Source organism: Perca fluviatilis, chromosome 13 (genome assembly GCF_010015445.1).
Source record: "Perca fluviatilis chromosome 13, GENO_Pfluv_1.0, whole genome shotgun sequence".
NCBI classification, from domain to species: Eukaryota; Metazoa; Chordata; class Actinopteri; order Perciformes; family Percidae; genus Perca; species Perca fluviatilis.
In genome coordinates, this window is record NC_053124.1 from 3,141,081 (window position 1) to 3,156,698 (window position 15,618).

General features: G+C 41.9%; 1 protein-coding gene across 1 annotated transcript; it reads left to right on the forward strand.

Annotated features, from left to right (window-relative positions):
• On the forward strand, positions 1 to 15,498 carry pdik1l (PDLIM1 interacting kinase 1 like). The gene is made up of 4 exons (XM_039820735.1): positions 1 to 153; positions 6,211 to 6,506; positions 10,417 to 10,427; positions 13,522 to 15,498. The coding sequence occupies exons 2-4, from the start codon at positions 6,222 to 6,224 to the stop codon at positions 14,252 to 14,254; spliced, it is 1,029 nt and encodes a 342-aa protein (XP_039676669.1). The 5' UTR covers positions 1 to 153; positions 6,211 to 6,221; the 3' UTR covers positions 14,255 to 15,498.
• Positions 15,499 to 15,618: the final 120 nt, after the last annotated feature.

A 15,618-nucleotide genomic window follows, 5' to 3' on the forward strand; every position in this document is an offset into this window, starting at 1 on the left:
CTCTGCGCTGCGCTGCACAGCAGCTGCACGCTCTCACGTCCAGTGTTTGAAAAGCCTCCTTGGTTGACTGTGTGAGCAGAACGTGTGCGGCGGTAATGGCTGCCAGGGAGAGTGAGGAAGACAACAAATGAACCCCTGAGAAACGAGTCAAAGGTAAGACTGAAAAGATGACAACTTGCAGCTCAACAACTGCGGCCTCGTCTGCATTTAGACTATTGTCTTGTCTGCTGTGGCTTCTTGTCGACTTGGCTCGCAGGTGTTTTTTTTGAGAAATCTGGTTGAATTCTTGATGGCACTCACACATACACACACACACACACACACACACACACACACACACACACACACACACACACACACACACACACACACACACACACACACACACACACACACACACACACACACACTGGACAATAAACTGTCAAAACCCAATGCTTATCATGCATGCCTTCTCCGTGCCCCAACGTTTCTACAATTTAAGATAAGGGGACTTACTTTAGGTTTGAATTGTATGTCTGCATCTAGCTTATATATGTCGACTGTGCTGGCGAGTGCTGGACTCTTTGTTATCGGGTGTTAACGTGATTAGCTAACGTTAGCTAGCTAACCAACAACATCGTTAGCTGACGGGAGCCAGGCCACATAGCTGTGCCTGTTAGCCAATCAGCCAAGTGGATGTCTAATTAGCTCGTTAGCATGTGGCTATCATATCTTTATGTCAAGGAGTCAGCTTTTCGGTTCCGGCTTTTTTTTGGAGAGGTTTCTCATAACCAAAGTGACCAGTCTCAAGTATATTGACATTCAAGTTAAGTTTTATGATTTTTATGAATAGCCATGTACAGGCAGGTGTTGACTGACTGGTTGTCCAGTCGTTTCGAAAATGGCAGTTTGTTGCAGTACTAACTGAAGTTTTGCGCCAGTTATTACACAAACGCATTTTTTTTTTTTAATGCTTATATATTCATATTTAAAACAATACTTCCAATGGTTTGAATAAAGTAACTTACTAGTTTGTCTGAGAAAAAAAAATCGACCCACTATTCATTAATGTTTTAACTACAGGCTTATGTCGTGTGTATGTCATGCGTATATGACATACGTAATTAAATTGGCCAAACCAACACTTAAATGGTGTTGTTATTAATGTTCTAACGGTTTATTGAAACTTGAAATAAACAACTTTTAATAGTATGTTGGTGTAGAAGAAATTCAGTAATTTTATGCTGAAACAATCAGTCCATTAATCAATTAGTAAGACATTTATAAAGCGTAGGTCACATTCAGTTTCCTGCTTGTCACATGGGAAAATGTGCTACTTTTTCTCTGTATTAGATCATTGAAAAAAATGTCTATTGGTTGGACAAAAACAAGCAATTTAAATGTCACCTTGCACTAAATGACGAATTGATTAATCATTAAAATAATCAGGTTAATTGACTATGAACATAATTAGCCCTAATTTAAAGACTCCTAGAAAACTTAATATAATGTCTGATTTATGAAAGTAACTAGTTGTAGCCCTAGTGGTATTTTCTGCTCTGGCAGGTGGATCATGATTATGGAACTAACTATACAATAGAGCTCAACAGTGACCACGTCTTCCGGTTGGCTGCGCTGTGTTGATAGACCTCGGCAGTGCTGTTGTATTCGGTCTCGTCACAAAATCGGCCGCATTTTTACTCCATGTTGTCTCGTTCTCAGACAAGCGGATACTGCTGTATATCACTTAATTACCTGTGCATTCACTTGCATTTTTACATCAATGCTACTTTCAGTTGCTCCTGCTCCTGCGCTCATGGACAGTTCCTACTCACGCTCTCCGTCTCTGCAGGATTGGGAATGATTGAGATTTCTCTTGGCAGAGCTACCAGAAGACTTCCAACTTTCAGACAGGTTGCTCACGTCACATCTACGTCGTCAAGCTCAGTTTGAGGCTGCGCAGGAATGCTCAGCTAGCACCGGGAAAGTGCTTCTTGACTTCACTGGTCTCCGTGGAAGTCTACGGCGTCGCTGTGTCCATTTCTTTAACAGTCTATGGCATTTCCCTCACTGGGTGATAGTTTGTTAAATACTTCCCTTTCCATGGATGTAAATCACCTTAGATGGGATTATTTCAGTGTTAAAGAGTAAAAAGACAAAGAGGAGGGAGGGAGAGGCAATAATACTATAATAATGATGATGATGATGACGACACTTCTGAATGTGCATTTGTTAAGCACCATTTAATTAAAATGTGCATGAACTAAAATAAAACAGCACATTGTAGTTTCTGTATTTATCCCCAAAGCATTTATGAGTAAAACCGTTTAAAATGGGGAATATGTGAAAAATTGCGTTGCAGGTCAATTTAAGGTGCGTGCCCCTCAATTTACAGCCTGTTCCCCTAACAGTTTTTAGTTATGGGCTACAATCTGTCTGGAGCCCTGAAAATATAAGGATGCTGCGCAGTTTTCAAATGTTGATTTTGAATGGTAACGTTATGAATGAAGCTTCGAAACTTCAGCCCTACAAGATACACGCTTGATCGGGCTAACCGAAACTGCTAAATCGTCACACTGGCTTTGGCTGAACTTAAGAAAGCATTTTCTTTGTCCAGGAGTTATGGCTCACCATGCTGCTCCCAAGCAAACTTACACAGGTTTAATAATATTTGTATGTAATATCCCCCCAGCCTGTATGTGTCTCCTGGGAAGTCGCGTTGAGCAAACCACAATATACTGAAAACTAGAGCTGGGTTTAACATTTGAAACATCAGATACACAAAATTTCTAAACTTTTTTTTTTTTTTTTTTTAACCCTACAATCACATTAGCTACAAAAGAGAGCGACACACACTCGCTTGTGGGCGCTCCTGGGTGTGCCTAGCCGACTCCTGGTTGCTTGGCAACAGTAAACAGAAATTCTCCAGTGCTACCTTCAAGCACGTCTTAAGCAAGGGGGTAAGCGAGCGTCTGGAATGCGTAGATCCTATGGCGCCATTTTGATGCTAACAAGCGATCACCTGCCGTTAGCATTCCATTGACTGCCATTCATTTTGACGTCCCTTTTGACAGCGAATAACTTTACATCTGAAGTGTTTTAAAGACTCTAGTTGTCCATTGTTTATTTCTAAAGAAACACAACAATGTATAAAAGTCTCCATTACCTTGTAGCTCACGTTATGGCTCCGTAGCAGACGCTTTTATAAAAATACGCTAACGATTGTGTCATAACCAAGCGACTTACTGTTGCGTAGTAGAGGAATTACCGTATAGTACAGGAGAAGCTCGCAGGCAGTTCCGACTTACGTTAGCCATTTAGGTTTAATTACTAATGTTAACTATCATTTTAGTTAGCAATAATAATAGCCTGTGCCCATGTTATCTCCTTACATATACCTACACTCTGTCTCTGTAAGATTGGGAATGATTGAGATTTCTCTTGGCACAGCTACCAGAAGACTTCCAACTTTCAGACACGTTGTTCACATTTACGTTGTCTCTCTCAGTTTAAGGCTGCTCCGTAACGCTCAGCGCTCACCGGAAAAGTGCTTCTAACATCCTTCACTGGTCTCCGTCCAGAGACACGGGATCTATTGGTCCATTTTATATATGTCCGTGGTCTTAAGTCACTTCAGAGGTGTTAAGTCACAAGAACGATGTTTTTGGATTTAAAAGTACCGTATTTTCAGGACTAGAAGTCCCACTTTTTTTCCTACTTTGGCTGGTCCTGCGACTTAGTGTCAGGTGCGACTTGTATATCAAAATATATATAATTTAACATGTTTTTAAATGTTAATTCATACTGAAAACATTACAGTCTACAGCCGCGAGAGGGCACTCTAGGCTTGTGACAACTAGAATGCTGCTCCTAAAGACAACTGAGAAAGAAAAGAGATAACTAACTGCAGGTAGTAAAATATGCAGCCGAAAACGGTAATCGAGCAGCAGAAAGAAAGTTTGAAATGAGGGAGAAACTTGTGAGGGACTAGCGAAAAGTTTACTCTTACTGCAATGAAGAAAACAAAGAACGCTAATTGGCTAATCACGGGCTGAAAGCAAGATGGCCAGAGCTAGAGGAACGAGTCGGGAGGGGCTTGTCAACGGTGCAGTTACTTCTCCACGCCTTTAATACATCCATGCTCCACGCCCTGGTAGCTAGTTGTTCTGTGTGCTATTGTATAGTTCAATAAACCGGACACCTACCGTATTCACCCTGTTCTGTCTGCTATTGTGTAGTTGACAGATGAAAAAAAAAAAATAATAATAAATGCGACTTATATATGTTTTTTTCCTCTTCATGACGCATTTTTTGACTGATGCGACTTATACTCCGGAGCGACTTATAGTCCAGAAAATACGGTAGTTATTTCTCGATAGAAGTAATAGGGGTGGGAATCACCAGAGGCCTCACGATACGATATCATCCCGATACTTATGTCACGATACGATATTATTGCGATTTTAAAGTTATTGCAATATTCTGCGATATACTGCAATTTATTAGCTTTTTTTCAAACTTGAAATTTTTCCCAATTTCAAATGATGTCCCCAAAAGGAAACTTCATAAACATCTGTTTTATCTAAAAAGATACATTTCTCTGTTTGTTCATCTCACTTCAATTTTATTGCTGCAAAATGGGATTGTCAAGCAGACAAAGTGACCAACACATATATAACAATAGATCGATACTTGGCGTCTGTGTATCGATACAGTATTGCCACAGAAAATGTCGCGATACTATGCTGTATTGATTTTTTTTTTTTTCCCACCCCTAAGAAGTAATAAAATATAGGAGATAAAATGCCAAACATATCGGATACAGAAATACGATGTCCTGAAGCGTTTCCGCCATCTTGAATGATTTTCTTCGACTTGAGCAACCAACGTACATACGTCATGCTGCCTCACTCCAATTGGCAGTCGCTTTGTCGCATCGCTCAGCATTTGCATAAAATATTTCGGCCCCGTCTTGCTCGTGGCAGCGGCAAGCTGGTCGCTTGTCGCTGGCAAACGGTCACTCCCATTGAAAATGAATGGCAGCCTGTCGCTTTGTTGCTGTCTCTTGTAGCTAATGTGACGGTAGGGTAAGAGACGAGCGGGACCACTGGCAATCTCAGCTGACACTACTGTCTTTTAAGATGTTTTAAAACAAGGGTTGAGATATTTGTATTCTATCCGTCTAGTCTATTTGTAACTAGATGGGAAGGGAGGTAAATAGCACTCCAAAGTTAGGCGAAAATTGGGCTTAGGAACAATTAGCTTTGGCATTTACAGGGTGTATTTTCAGGATTCAAACAGCTGAGTTAGACTGAAGAAACACATTGCTGAGCCTGTGAAAAAATGTGCAAGAACTATAGAATAATACAGGCTTAAATGAACTGACAATATAAGTTATACGACTTACAGTTCTCAAGAATGCACACATGCCATCTCAACCAGGTCCTCCGGACAGCCCATCTCTTTTTTTTCTTTCTCCTTTTTCTCCGAGTGGCCCACTCGCGTTGTGAAGCGCATGTCTGCGCTATTCTCCGTCGACTTGCTCTTTACAATCACTGCTGATAGACAGCTTTTTGTATATATATTTCTTATACCGTGGCGGGAGAAATCTAACCGTGGCGGACCACCACTTGCCAACAAACGTAGAGGAAACACTGACTAGTGTCAAGGATCTAATAATAATGAAATGTGTGTTTAAAAAATGCCATGTGAGGCATTACAGCCTCACATGGGTGCTGTAATGACTTAGGACTTCATAAGTCTTCCTGAATCAACCAGCTATACAGAATGAGATTCCATAGAAAGTAAACTGTACAGAAAGGGAATGGATAGAAAACTAACTGCACGGGCTGCACGTTATGAGGAAAATATCCGATAACATTGTTGAATGTCACGATAACCTATTACTTGCGATAAATATCCAGATATTAAAGTGTTCTCAGTTCTGTATTTCTGCTGCTTTCAGTATTCTGCTAAAATACAACAAATGTATTGTTGAATGAAAGGAAATGATTTCCAACATACTTTTATTGAACTGAATATAAAATGCACCACTTAAGGAAGAATGACCTTTACATTTTAAAGTGCACTTTTCTGCTGATGTTTTCTTACAACTAACAAAGAAATCCCAGAGTGTCTTTCGCGCTGCATTTTGCGATGACCGTATTAAAAAAAAAAAAAAAAGATATTGTGCAGTTCTAAAAATAATGCCATATGCCTTGTCCACAGTGAGGACTAGGATGGTAAGCAGCCAACCGAAGTACGAGCTGATCCAGGAGGTGGGGCGTGGCAGTTACGGCGTGGTCTATGAGGCAGTGGTGAAGCGCACAGGGGCCCGCGTGGCGGTGAAGAAGATCCGCTGCCACTCTCCAGAGAATGTGGAGCTGGCTCTGCGGGAGTTCTGGGCCCTCAGCAGCATCCAAAGCCAGCACCCAAACGTCATCCACCTGGAGGAGTGTATCCTGCAGCGGGACCAGCTGGCCCAGAGGATGAACCACGGCTCCAGCTCCCCGCTCTACCTGGAGGTGAGGGGACAGGGTTTTGAGGGGGTGCATTCATGTCCAACAGTAAAGATGGTACACACAGGCATTAAAACAATGTTGTTGCTGCCACCCAGCATTCAAGCTGTAAGTGGATCTTGATTACTTCATTTATGAAGCCAGACATGTACTGAATGTTTGATGTGTTTACTTCACTTTGAGTGGTACAGCTACAGAACAGATCATGTTTTACAAAGTTACTGCGCTGATGAGGTATATACTCAACATTTCCTGCAGCTGCTTCAGAGTAAGAGACTTCCAGGCAAGAGGATTCATTATGACTTTGACTGTGAATTGTTGTCTCAACCAGCAGCTAAGTCTACAAGAATGTGCCACATTTTTGTTTTAGCTTGTTTGTAGTCTCGCATTGCCAGACCTGCCTCCATAGCGCCAAGCTAGCGTGCTGTGCTTGTGTAAAACATAGATGCGGGGATGAAAGACTGCGGACAGAGATTGAAATATCGCTTTTCTTTACTAAGGGTGTCACTTTTTCGTTTTTAAATCGAAATTGATCAAAATTAAGTAACAGTTGAATATCGAATTAGAAAATGGAATCGTCGATACTGCCACGCCCCCATGTCACGTCCAGTCGGCTTGTCAAGTGGAAAAAAACACGTGTTGAAGTGCTGCGAGTCAGTCGACCTCCCGTTACTTAGCTAGAGCCAGTCAAAAGATAGCATGGCAACTGCAGATGCAGGAAACCCATCGACAGAACTTGAGCCCCCTCCTCTTTCCCTGAAGTGTGTGAAAGTGTGGAAGTATTTTGGATTTCCAGTGAATTATGGTGACAACGTTCACATTAGGGCTGGGCGATATATCGATATAAACAAATATATCGATATATTTTTAAATGAGATATGGAATTAGACCATATCGCATATATCGATATAGTTCAAATGTGATCCTTGCTCCCATAGATATGTCGCCGTGAGGTTCTAAACATACGTCAAAACCCGCCGCCATCTTGGAACAGGGGTCCGAAGCATTCAGATCAACGCTAAAGATGCCGGACTTTTGTACTGCTTAATTATGTTCGATAGAGGAAATGAAAAGAACAAACCGCAATGGATAACATTTAACAGGTGACCATGTGTTTTATGATTATATATGCCGCCCGACCAGCAATCTGAGCTCGGCAGCGGGAGGCGGAGAGCCCCGTCGGGCCGCATGCGTCTCTTCCCCGGGCAAAAACAGCCAGCCTTCGCTGCTGCGCTGGGTCACCGCTGATCCAGATCGGACCAGCCAAAGACAGAGTGGTGATCGGTAGGATCTTACACGTAGTCCAGGACGAACGTTTTATGTCGATATCGGCGGAAAGTTCCACTAAGTTTGCCGGCGCAGACGGACTGAAAGAAGCTACAGCGGGCAGCGGCACCGCCTGCGGCTGCAGGATCTGGAGCTCAGTGCCCGTTAAAATTACATGTAACGCTTAAATACATACAGAAATAAATAGTGGAGGAATGAGCCTGGACATTTCAGTCTGTTTAAACTTCACCTTGAAGCAGAAACTCTTAGTTCAGAAGGGTGAAGTTTCCGTTTGGACTCAGATCTGTGAACCGATCATAATAAATTTCTTTGTTTTGTAGTCGATAGTTCATCTTTTAGTTTACTTAAGTGGAAGCAGTATCAAGTGGAAGAATGGGACTATAACCTAGGCTTACAGGCATGAGGCATTACATTTTTAACAAAGTAGATTATATTAATATCAAAAGCTTAATTGACCTTTGGAACGAATCACAAATAGCCTATGGAGCTTTGATTTCAAAAAAGTTACTCCTGTTATACAGTATTTAGGTTTACATTTTATTGTTATTTGAACAGCTGAGCATTTAATCATGATGATCAGGTGAAGAAACCGGTTTATTATTTATTTGATTGGTTCTGGTTTCTATGAAAAAAACATGTTATTTTTTTTTTTTTTTTTGGGGGTTTCATTTTCTTTTTTTTTCAAGGAAAAAAAAAAATATATTTTTTTATTTTTATATTTTTAACCAAAAAAAATATAGGGTTTTTATTTTTGGTCCATATCGCCCAGCCCTAGTTCACATAGGGATCGACCGATACAGTTTTTGTTTTTTTCAAGGCCGATACAGATTATTAGTAGTTAATGAAACTGATAACCCATATTTGGAACCGATATGCCTTTACAGTGAAACTGAATCTTTAAAGGAAAATTGGGACTTTGTCTTATTCACCGTATCCCCCAGAGTTGGATAAGTCCATACATACCCTTCTCATCTCCGTGTGTGTCGTAACTCTGTCTGATGCAACCATCGCTAGCCTAGCTTAGCACAGATCCTGGAGGTAACCGGCTCCAACTAGCCTACTGCTCCCAATAAGTGACAAAATAACGCCAACATTTTCCTATTTCCATGTTGTGATTTGTATAGTCACAGCGTGTACAAATAACAAGGTCACATGAGACACCTCCATCTCCTAACCGTATACATACTGGGGACTATATTCTCAGAAGGCGAAGCACTGCTACTTGGGCGGAGTGATTAGCGCGACACCTGAAAAGCACCGTTGTTAGTCTCTGCTCCTCACCACGGGGCTTCTCAGGTGCTGCCAGCAAATCACTCCGCCCAAGTAGCACGTGTTCATGTATGCATGTGGCTGTAACTATATGTTACAGCAGGGGTTTTCAAAATTTGACAATGCGCCCCCCCTAACACTGACCACTGCACACCCCTCCACCTTCACCCTTCTAATGGATAGAGGACAGTGTCTGTCTACAGGAACATGAAAATATTGATTAGTGTAACAATAAAAAATATTACGTTTTTTTTCACTCATTATTCTTTGATTTGAGGCATAATGATGCTCTAAGTGTTTGAACTGCAATTCCCATAATTTTGGGGCTTTGGGGGATGTAAACAAAAGGAATGTTAATGTTGCCATGGAGTCAATGAGTGTGAATAAGTGGTGTGCTACAACTTGAACTGTGTTTTTCATCCTACATTTGTTCACATATTGGCAAATTGAATGCTGAGTGGAAAAAAAATCTCTGTTCAATTTTGTATTTGGAACACATAATACAAATGAATTTGTGTTGTAGTCATTTTGATATTTCATTTGATAAGTCTACTATCTGACTATTACTATCTACTGGTTGGGTAAACATGGTGCTAACCAGCCACCCCAAAATGATTAGCTTTTTATCTTATTTAATCTGATTTGCTCTAATAACACATTGCTTATGAATTCATCACTGGGCACTCTACCGGCCTTCAAGCGTCTGTGTCTTTCCAGGGTTTCATTACTTTGTGATGGACACAGTAGTAAAGTACAGATAGCAGTTTCTGCTCTGTAATAGTCAGGGAGGACTAACCACACTGTCAAGTACAGAAATGCCAGGTTGGGACACTAGATTATGTCGAGAGAGAGAGAGAGAGAGAGTGTGTGTGATTGATTGATTGATTGATTGATTGTCGATGCGTCGGCTCATCAGATCGAGGTCACCACTACGTATTTTCTTGTCTTTGATTTTGGTAGTTGTTGTGTTTGGTGTAGTTTCATCGTCCATACGACTCTGTGATTTACTTTAGTCGGTCCTCTTCGTGGAATGGATGATTAAGTTAGACGTCGTGCTATTATCGTGGTAAGCTAGTTTGATTTTGCAGTAGAAATACTGTACAGAGTTTTAATTACGTTTGAACTGATTCCAAACTTTGGACACTTTCTGTCGTTTTCTCCAGCCTGTCTCTACTCTTAGCCCCCTCTTTACGCTCTGGCATGTGTCGCCATCAGCAGACTGAGCCGCGTCTGTCCGACAGTAATAATGCTCCGTGCAGAAACACTGTCCGTCAGCGATACAACGTTGGTATCATTGATTTAACGAAGCTTCGAGGCAGTCATTTTGCATCGAGGATTTTTTGTAATCAAATTATTCGAGTTACTCGAATCGTTTCAGCCCTAATTATAACCTTCCCTGGCTAAAACTGTTTGTATTGAATTGGAAGCCTGTTTTGGTGTACAAAGTGTATCATGATATCCTCTGACGTATGCTCGATTGCTAGAAGAGGAATGTGACAATGTAGACTGAATAGAAACATAGGTCAGTGATTTTCTTTTTTTTTTTTTGTAACACAAAGTGAGTCATCAGCAGCAAGCCAGCTATTTGTGTAAACTGATATTGTAGTTATTAGTGTCGGAGATTACAACTATGGTGGCAGAAAACATCAGCACAAATATTGTCACTGTGTGTGTGTGTGTGTGTGTGTGTGTGTGTGTGTGTGTGTGTGTGTGTGTGTGTGTGTGTGTGTGTGTGTGTGTGTGTGTGTGTGTGTGTGTGTGTGTGTGTGTGTGTGTGTGTGTGTGTGTGTGTGTGTGTGTGTGTGTGTGTGTGTGTGTGTGTGTGTGTGTGTGTGTCCTCAGCACAAGAACTGGAAGTTTCTGGTTGGATGTGTGTTGTCTCTCGCCTCCATGCCCCCACTGTCACATGGGAGTATTATCAGGTTGAGGGGGTGGGGGCACCCCTCCCTAGTCAACCTGTCTGCACCCTGTCATGTCGCAGTGCCTCCCTGCTGTCTGACAGTGGGCGCTCAGGCACTCTGTCACTGCCTGATTATAGTGGCAGTGGCACGCGGGGCCATTGTCAGACCCTTCATTCTGTTTTTGTGCAGCGCTAGCATTGGTCACTGTCCCAGAATACCTTTTTATTCCAGCTCTTGTTTTATTGCTCTGTAATGTTCCAGTACGTGCTTACAGAAGAACAAATCATAATAGGGCAGAATTATCTGACCGCCACGACTGTGGGGTAATTTGCATCTGTTCTTTTTGGGTAGTGGATTCTTTGGCTAGTGGCAGGTCAAACAATTTGCAACCATTTGTTTACAGCACGGCTTCCTCTAGCAAGTAGTAGTCCACTACACATTCAGAGCATTTGTGTTTTGCCTTTGTTTGCATCAAAAGACTTAATGTTTGGTTTCGACAGCCTCAACTGACATTTGAACACGTTCTACTATTCAACTAACTGTTCATCTACTTGAACTCATTTTTTTAACATTCAGTCACTGGCTACATACAGGGTACCTGCTGGGTCTTAAAGTTTTAACAATCTTAAATAGAATATTCGAAAAATTAGGCCTTAAAAGTCTTGCATTTCTTTAGAAAGTCTTAAATTTCATTCACAAAGGTCTAACATTTGTATTGTCCTTTCATAAGATTAAATAACTCCATTGTTTCTTCAGAAAGCATGTGTTTTAAGTAGCCTACTACAATAAAATGTTGTATTAGGTTCAAGTACTTGGTAAACAATTATTTTTATAGCCTAAAATCCTTTCTGATATTCCATTAGCAGGGCTCCAGACTAACTTTTTTCACTAGGACACACTGGCCCCAAACTGAAAATTTTAGGGGCGCAACCAGAAAATTTAGGGGCACACACCGTAAATCAAACCAAATTATTCACATTTCTACTAATTTCCACTGTATTACTAATAAACACTTTGATAATAGAAATTACAATGTGCTGTTTCAAATTTAGTTTCACATTTTATTGTGCACTTTTGAAAATGCAACATAAGGTAAACTGACAGCACCATCGCTGTCATGACAGTACAAATATTAAAAAAAAATATACCAGTTCTAGTCTCCAGTCTACAATTACAATGAATTCAACTTAAAATTAAAAATGCATTGTTTAGGCTAATAAAAAATAAAACCACTCCCTCTCCTCCCAAACCCGTTCCTACAACCTTGAGTTTAATAATTATTAATTTCTTACTCACTGTAACTTGTATTCTTTATTCTTGTAGTTGTATATTATTCTTTTTTATTTTCATCATGACTGTTTTTTACTCTTTACAGTTTCATGTAAAGCACTTTGAATTGCCTTGTTGCTGAAAGGTGCTGTAGAAATCAAGCTGCCTTGCCTTACAGCACACCACAGTTGTTCCTGATTGTCAGGAAGTGTACATCAACAGCACCGCGACCGCTTTCGCCTCGCCGTTAATATCATATCGCAGCAAACCCTGTCTGCGTTAAGTTTTGAACAACTGCAACCACTTTGTGTGTGTGTGTTGCTCTCTGTCATATGCAGAGAGGACAGATAGGCTTGCACTTACGAACTCTCAGGTACCGAAATTTCCACGTTTAATGTGTAACTGGATGTAAAAACATCCCATTTAATCTTAATTTATTGTAAAATGGATGAAACCTCACAGATTTGTGGTCCGCTGTCAAAAAGGGAGATTAAATGAACTCACTTTTCCAGCAGGTATAAAAGATGAGAGGCCTCTCCCGCTGCTTTGATTTAAAAAAAAAAAAAAATAGAAATTACATTACACATTCTCACACAAATCTTTTTATTTTTCAGCTGTGTGTGTGTGTGTGTGTGTGACAGCCAATCAGCAGCATTATTAGAGCTTGGTAGAAGCATGCTGATTGGCTTACTGATGCTGATGAGATTTACTCCTTATTGAAATTGAGTATTAAAGGTGCTCTTAGCTATGTTGGGTGACGGCACTTCTTGTTGACGTTCAAAGTATTGTCAAACTAAACAAGGCTAGCTTGAATATCGCGATAAAGATATTACTTGCGATATATTGTGCAGCCCTAGTATACGGTTCAGTGTTTGTTAGGTTTGATGAATTCTAAGTTAAGCATAGTGTATAGGCCTTTTCAATGGAATTCCATTGCTAGGCAACAGCCTGGCCCCTTGTTAACTCCCTGTCAGTTGATGTCATTCACATATTGCAATAGGAAGTTAATTTGGGGCCATTTATAATGTTTGTTTTCAGCTGTGAAATAGTGTATATTTCAGCTCTAGCAGTTTTTTTTTTTTTTTTTTCAGGAAAGCTTGACAAATATGGTAATACTGTTTCCAATAATATTTTTGGCCTCAATTGACAAAAAAAAAATTAGAGCCTATCCAAACGTGTGCAGCACGCAGCGGCTAACTGTCCCTTCACCGGTGGTCTTGGTTTTTTTTTTTTTCCTCCGAGGTGGTTGATGACAAAATTTTTTTTTTTTTTTTTTTTTTTTGCAGCTGGTGGAGACGCTTTAAGAACAGGCGAATCACGTTCAACCCGTGCTGTGCCTACTACCTGTGGTTCGTCATGGACTTCTGCGATGGCGGCGACATGAACGCCTACCTGTTGTCCCGCAAGCCCAGCCGCAAGACCAACACCAGCTTCATGCTGCAGCTGGGCAGCGCGCTGGCCTTCCTGCACCGCAACCAGATCATCCACCGCGACCTCAAGCCCGACAACATCCTCATCTCCCAGGCCTGCACGCCGGCAGGCCTGTCCGAGCCCACGCTCAAGGTGGCCGACTTCGGCCTAAGCAAGGTCTGCTCGGCCTCGGGGCTTAGCTCGGAGGAGCCGGCCAGCGTCAACAAGTGCTTCCTGTCCACGGCGTGCGGCACAGACTTTTACATGGCCCCGGAGGTCTGGGAGGGCCACTACACGGCAAAAGCGGACATCTTCGCCTTGGGCGTGATCATCTGGGCCATGGTGGAGCGCATCACCTTTGTGGACGTGGAGACTCAGAAGGAGCTGCTGGGGAGCTACGTGCAGCAGGGCTCGGAGATCGTGCCCTTAGGCGAGGCCCTGCTGGAGAACCCAAAGATGGAGCTGCTGATCCCTGCCAGGAAAAAGAGCATGAACAGCCACATGAAGCAGCTGATCAGGGAGATGCTGTCGGCCAACCCTCAGGAGCGGCCCGACGCCTTTGAACTAGAGCTCAGACTGGTCCGTATCGCCTGCAGAGAGCTGGACTGGGACACGTGATGGACGAGCAACACGGCAGCACAGACTCAGCCGATCAACTTAATGTACACATCTTCATCAGCTACTGCTAACCTAGATCACTTAACGGGATTCCTGTTTTGGTTTTGTTTTTTAACTAGGGAACAATAAATAGAATAGAAATTGTCGGTTTTAATGGCTAAATGTCATCCACTATTCCAAGCACATGCAGTCCTCTACTAGCTGTGTCTTTTTCTATTGGAAGGGAAAAGGTGTGACATCCACCGCTGCTGCTGCTTCTCAGAATTGGAGCTTAGTCTCAGGCTAATCACATCACAGCTTCCACTTCCTCCTCACAGAATCACTCGAGCGCGCTGGAAGAGCAAAAATGACCAAAACTCCTGGATTCAATTCGAAGAGAAAGTCAAAGTGGCAGTGAGACAGTTTGTCTACAAATACCGTCTTGGACTCGGTGCTAATTGTTACTAAATGCAATATGAGACGTTATCCTGTGATCATTACAGTGTGCATTTAATCCAAAGGGCCAGTATTAAAACCCAATCTCCTCAATGTTTTGGATGTCGGAAGGCTGTGACAGAACCTGACTCAAGAACTGATTTCAGCCGGGCACAGGACTACCAGCACTAATCTTTACATCAAGATTTGATTCTGTTATTGGCATCACATTCAGGTATGCCCTGGTTGCTCAGGTAATAAATAACATACAGCATGATGGTATTTGTAGGCAAACCTCTACTATCGCAGTCAGTTTTGCTCAGTAGTCTGGGAGGGGGGGGGGAAACGATACCAAACTTTGGTGCTTGAAGATGACATTTTCTTTCTGCAGGTTGCTTCGACACACCCCTTACAGTATACCAGAATGTAAACTGATCAGGACAGGTCACCTTTACGTATATAGAGCCTTAAACACAAACACTTGAGGAGGAGAGCTTAAATGATAATACTGGTTTATTTCAACTTGGTTCTTACTTTCGTAGTTTGGCCATTGTTCCTGTTAGGAGTATCAGTAATACCATTGTACTGACAGTAGACCCTTTCACACAGCCTGTTCAATGCGGGAGTGTTGGCGCCATTATTCCGCTTGGCCGTAATGTATGAAAGCAGGATCGGTCCGTGTACAGTAAAGGCAACGTTTGTTTGGTAGGTTGCTCTTAGAATTTGAAGTGCTATTTTTATTCTCAATTCTTGTCATTTTGGTGTTGGTGATTTTCCTTTGGGGCTGGCTAAAACCTCTTTGGGCGGCACCAAAAATTCCTCTATGCAGGAAAAACCCTACACACACACGCAGACACACACGCAGACACACACGCAGACACACACGCAGACACACACACGCAGACACACACGCAGACACACACGCAGACACACACGCAGACACACACACA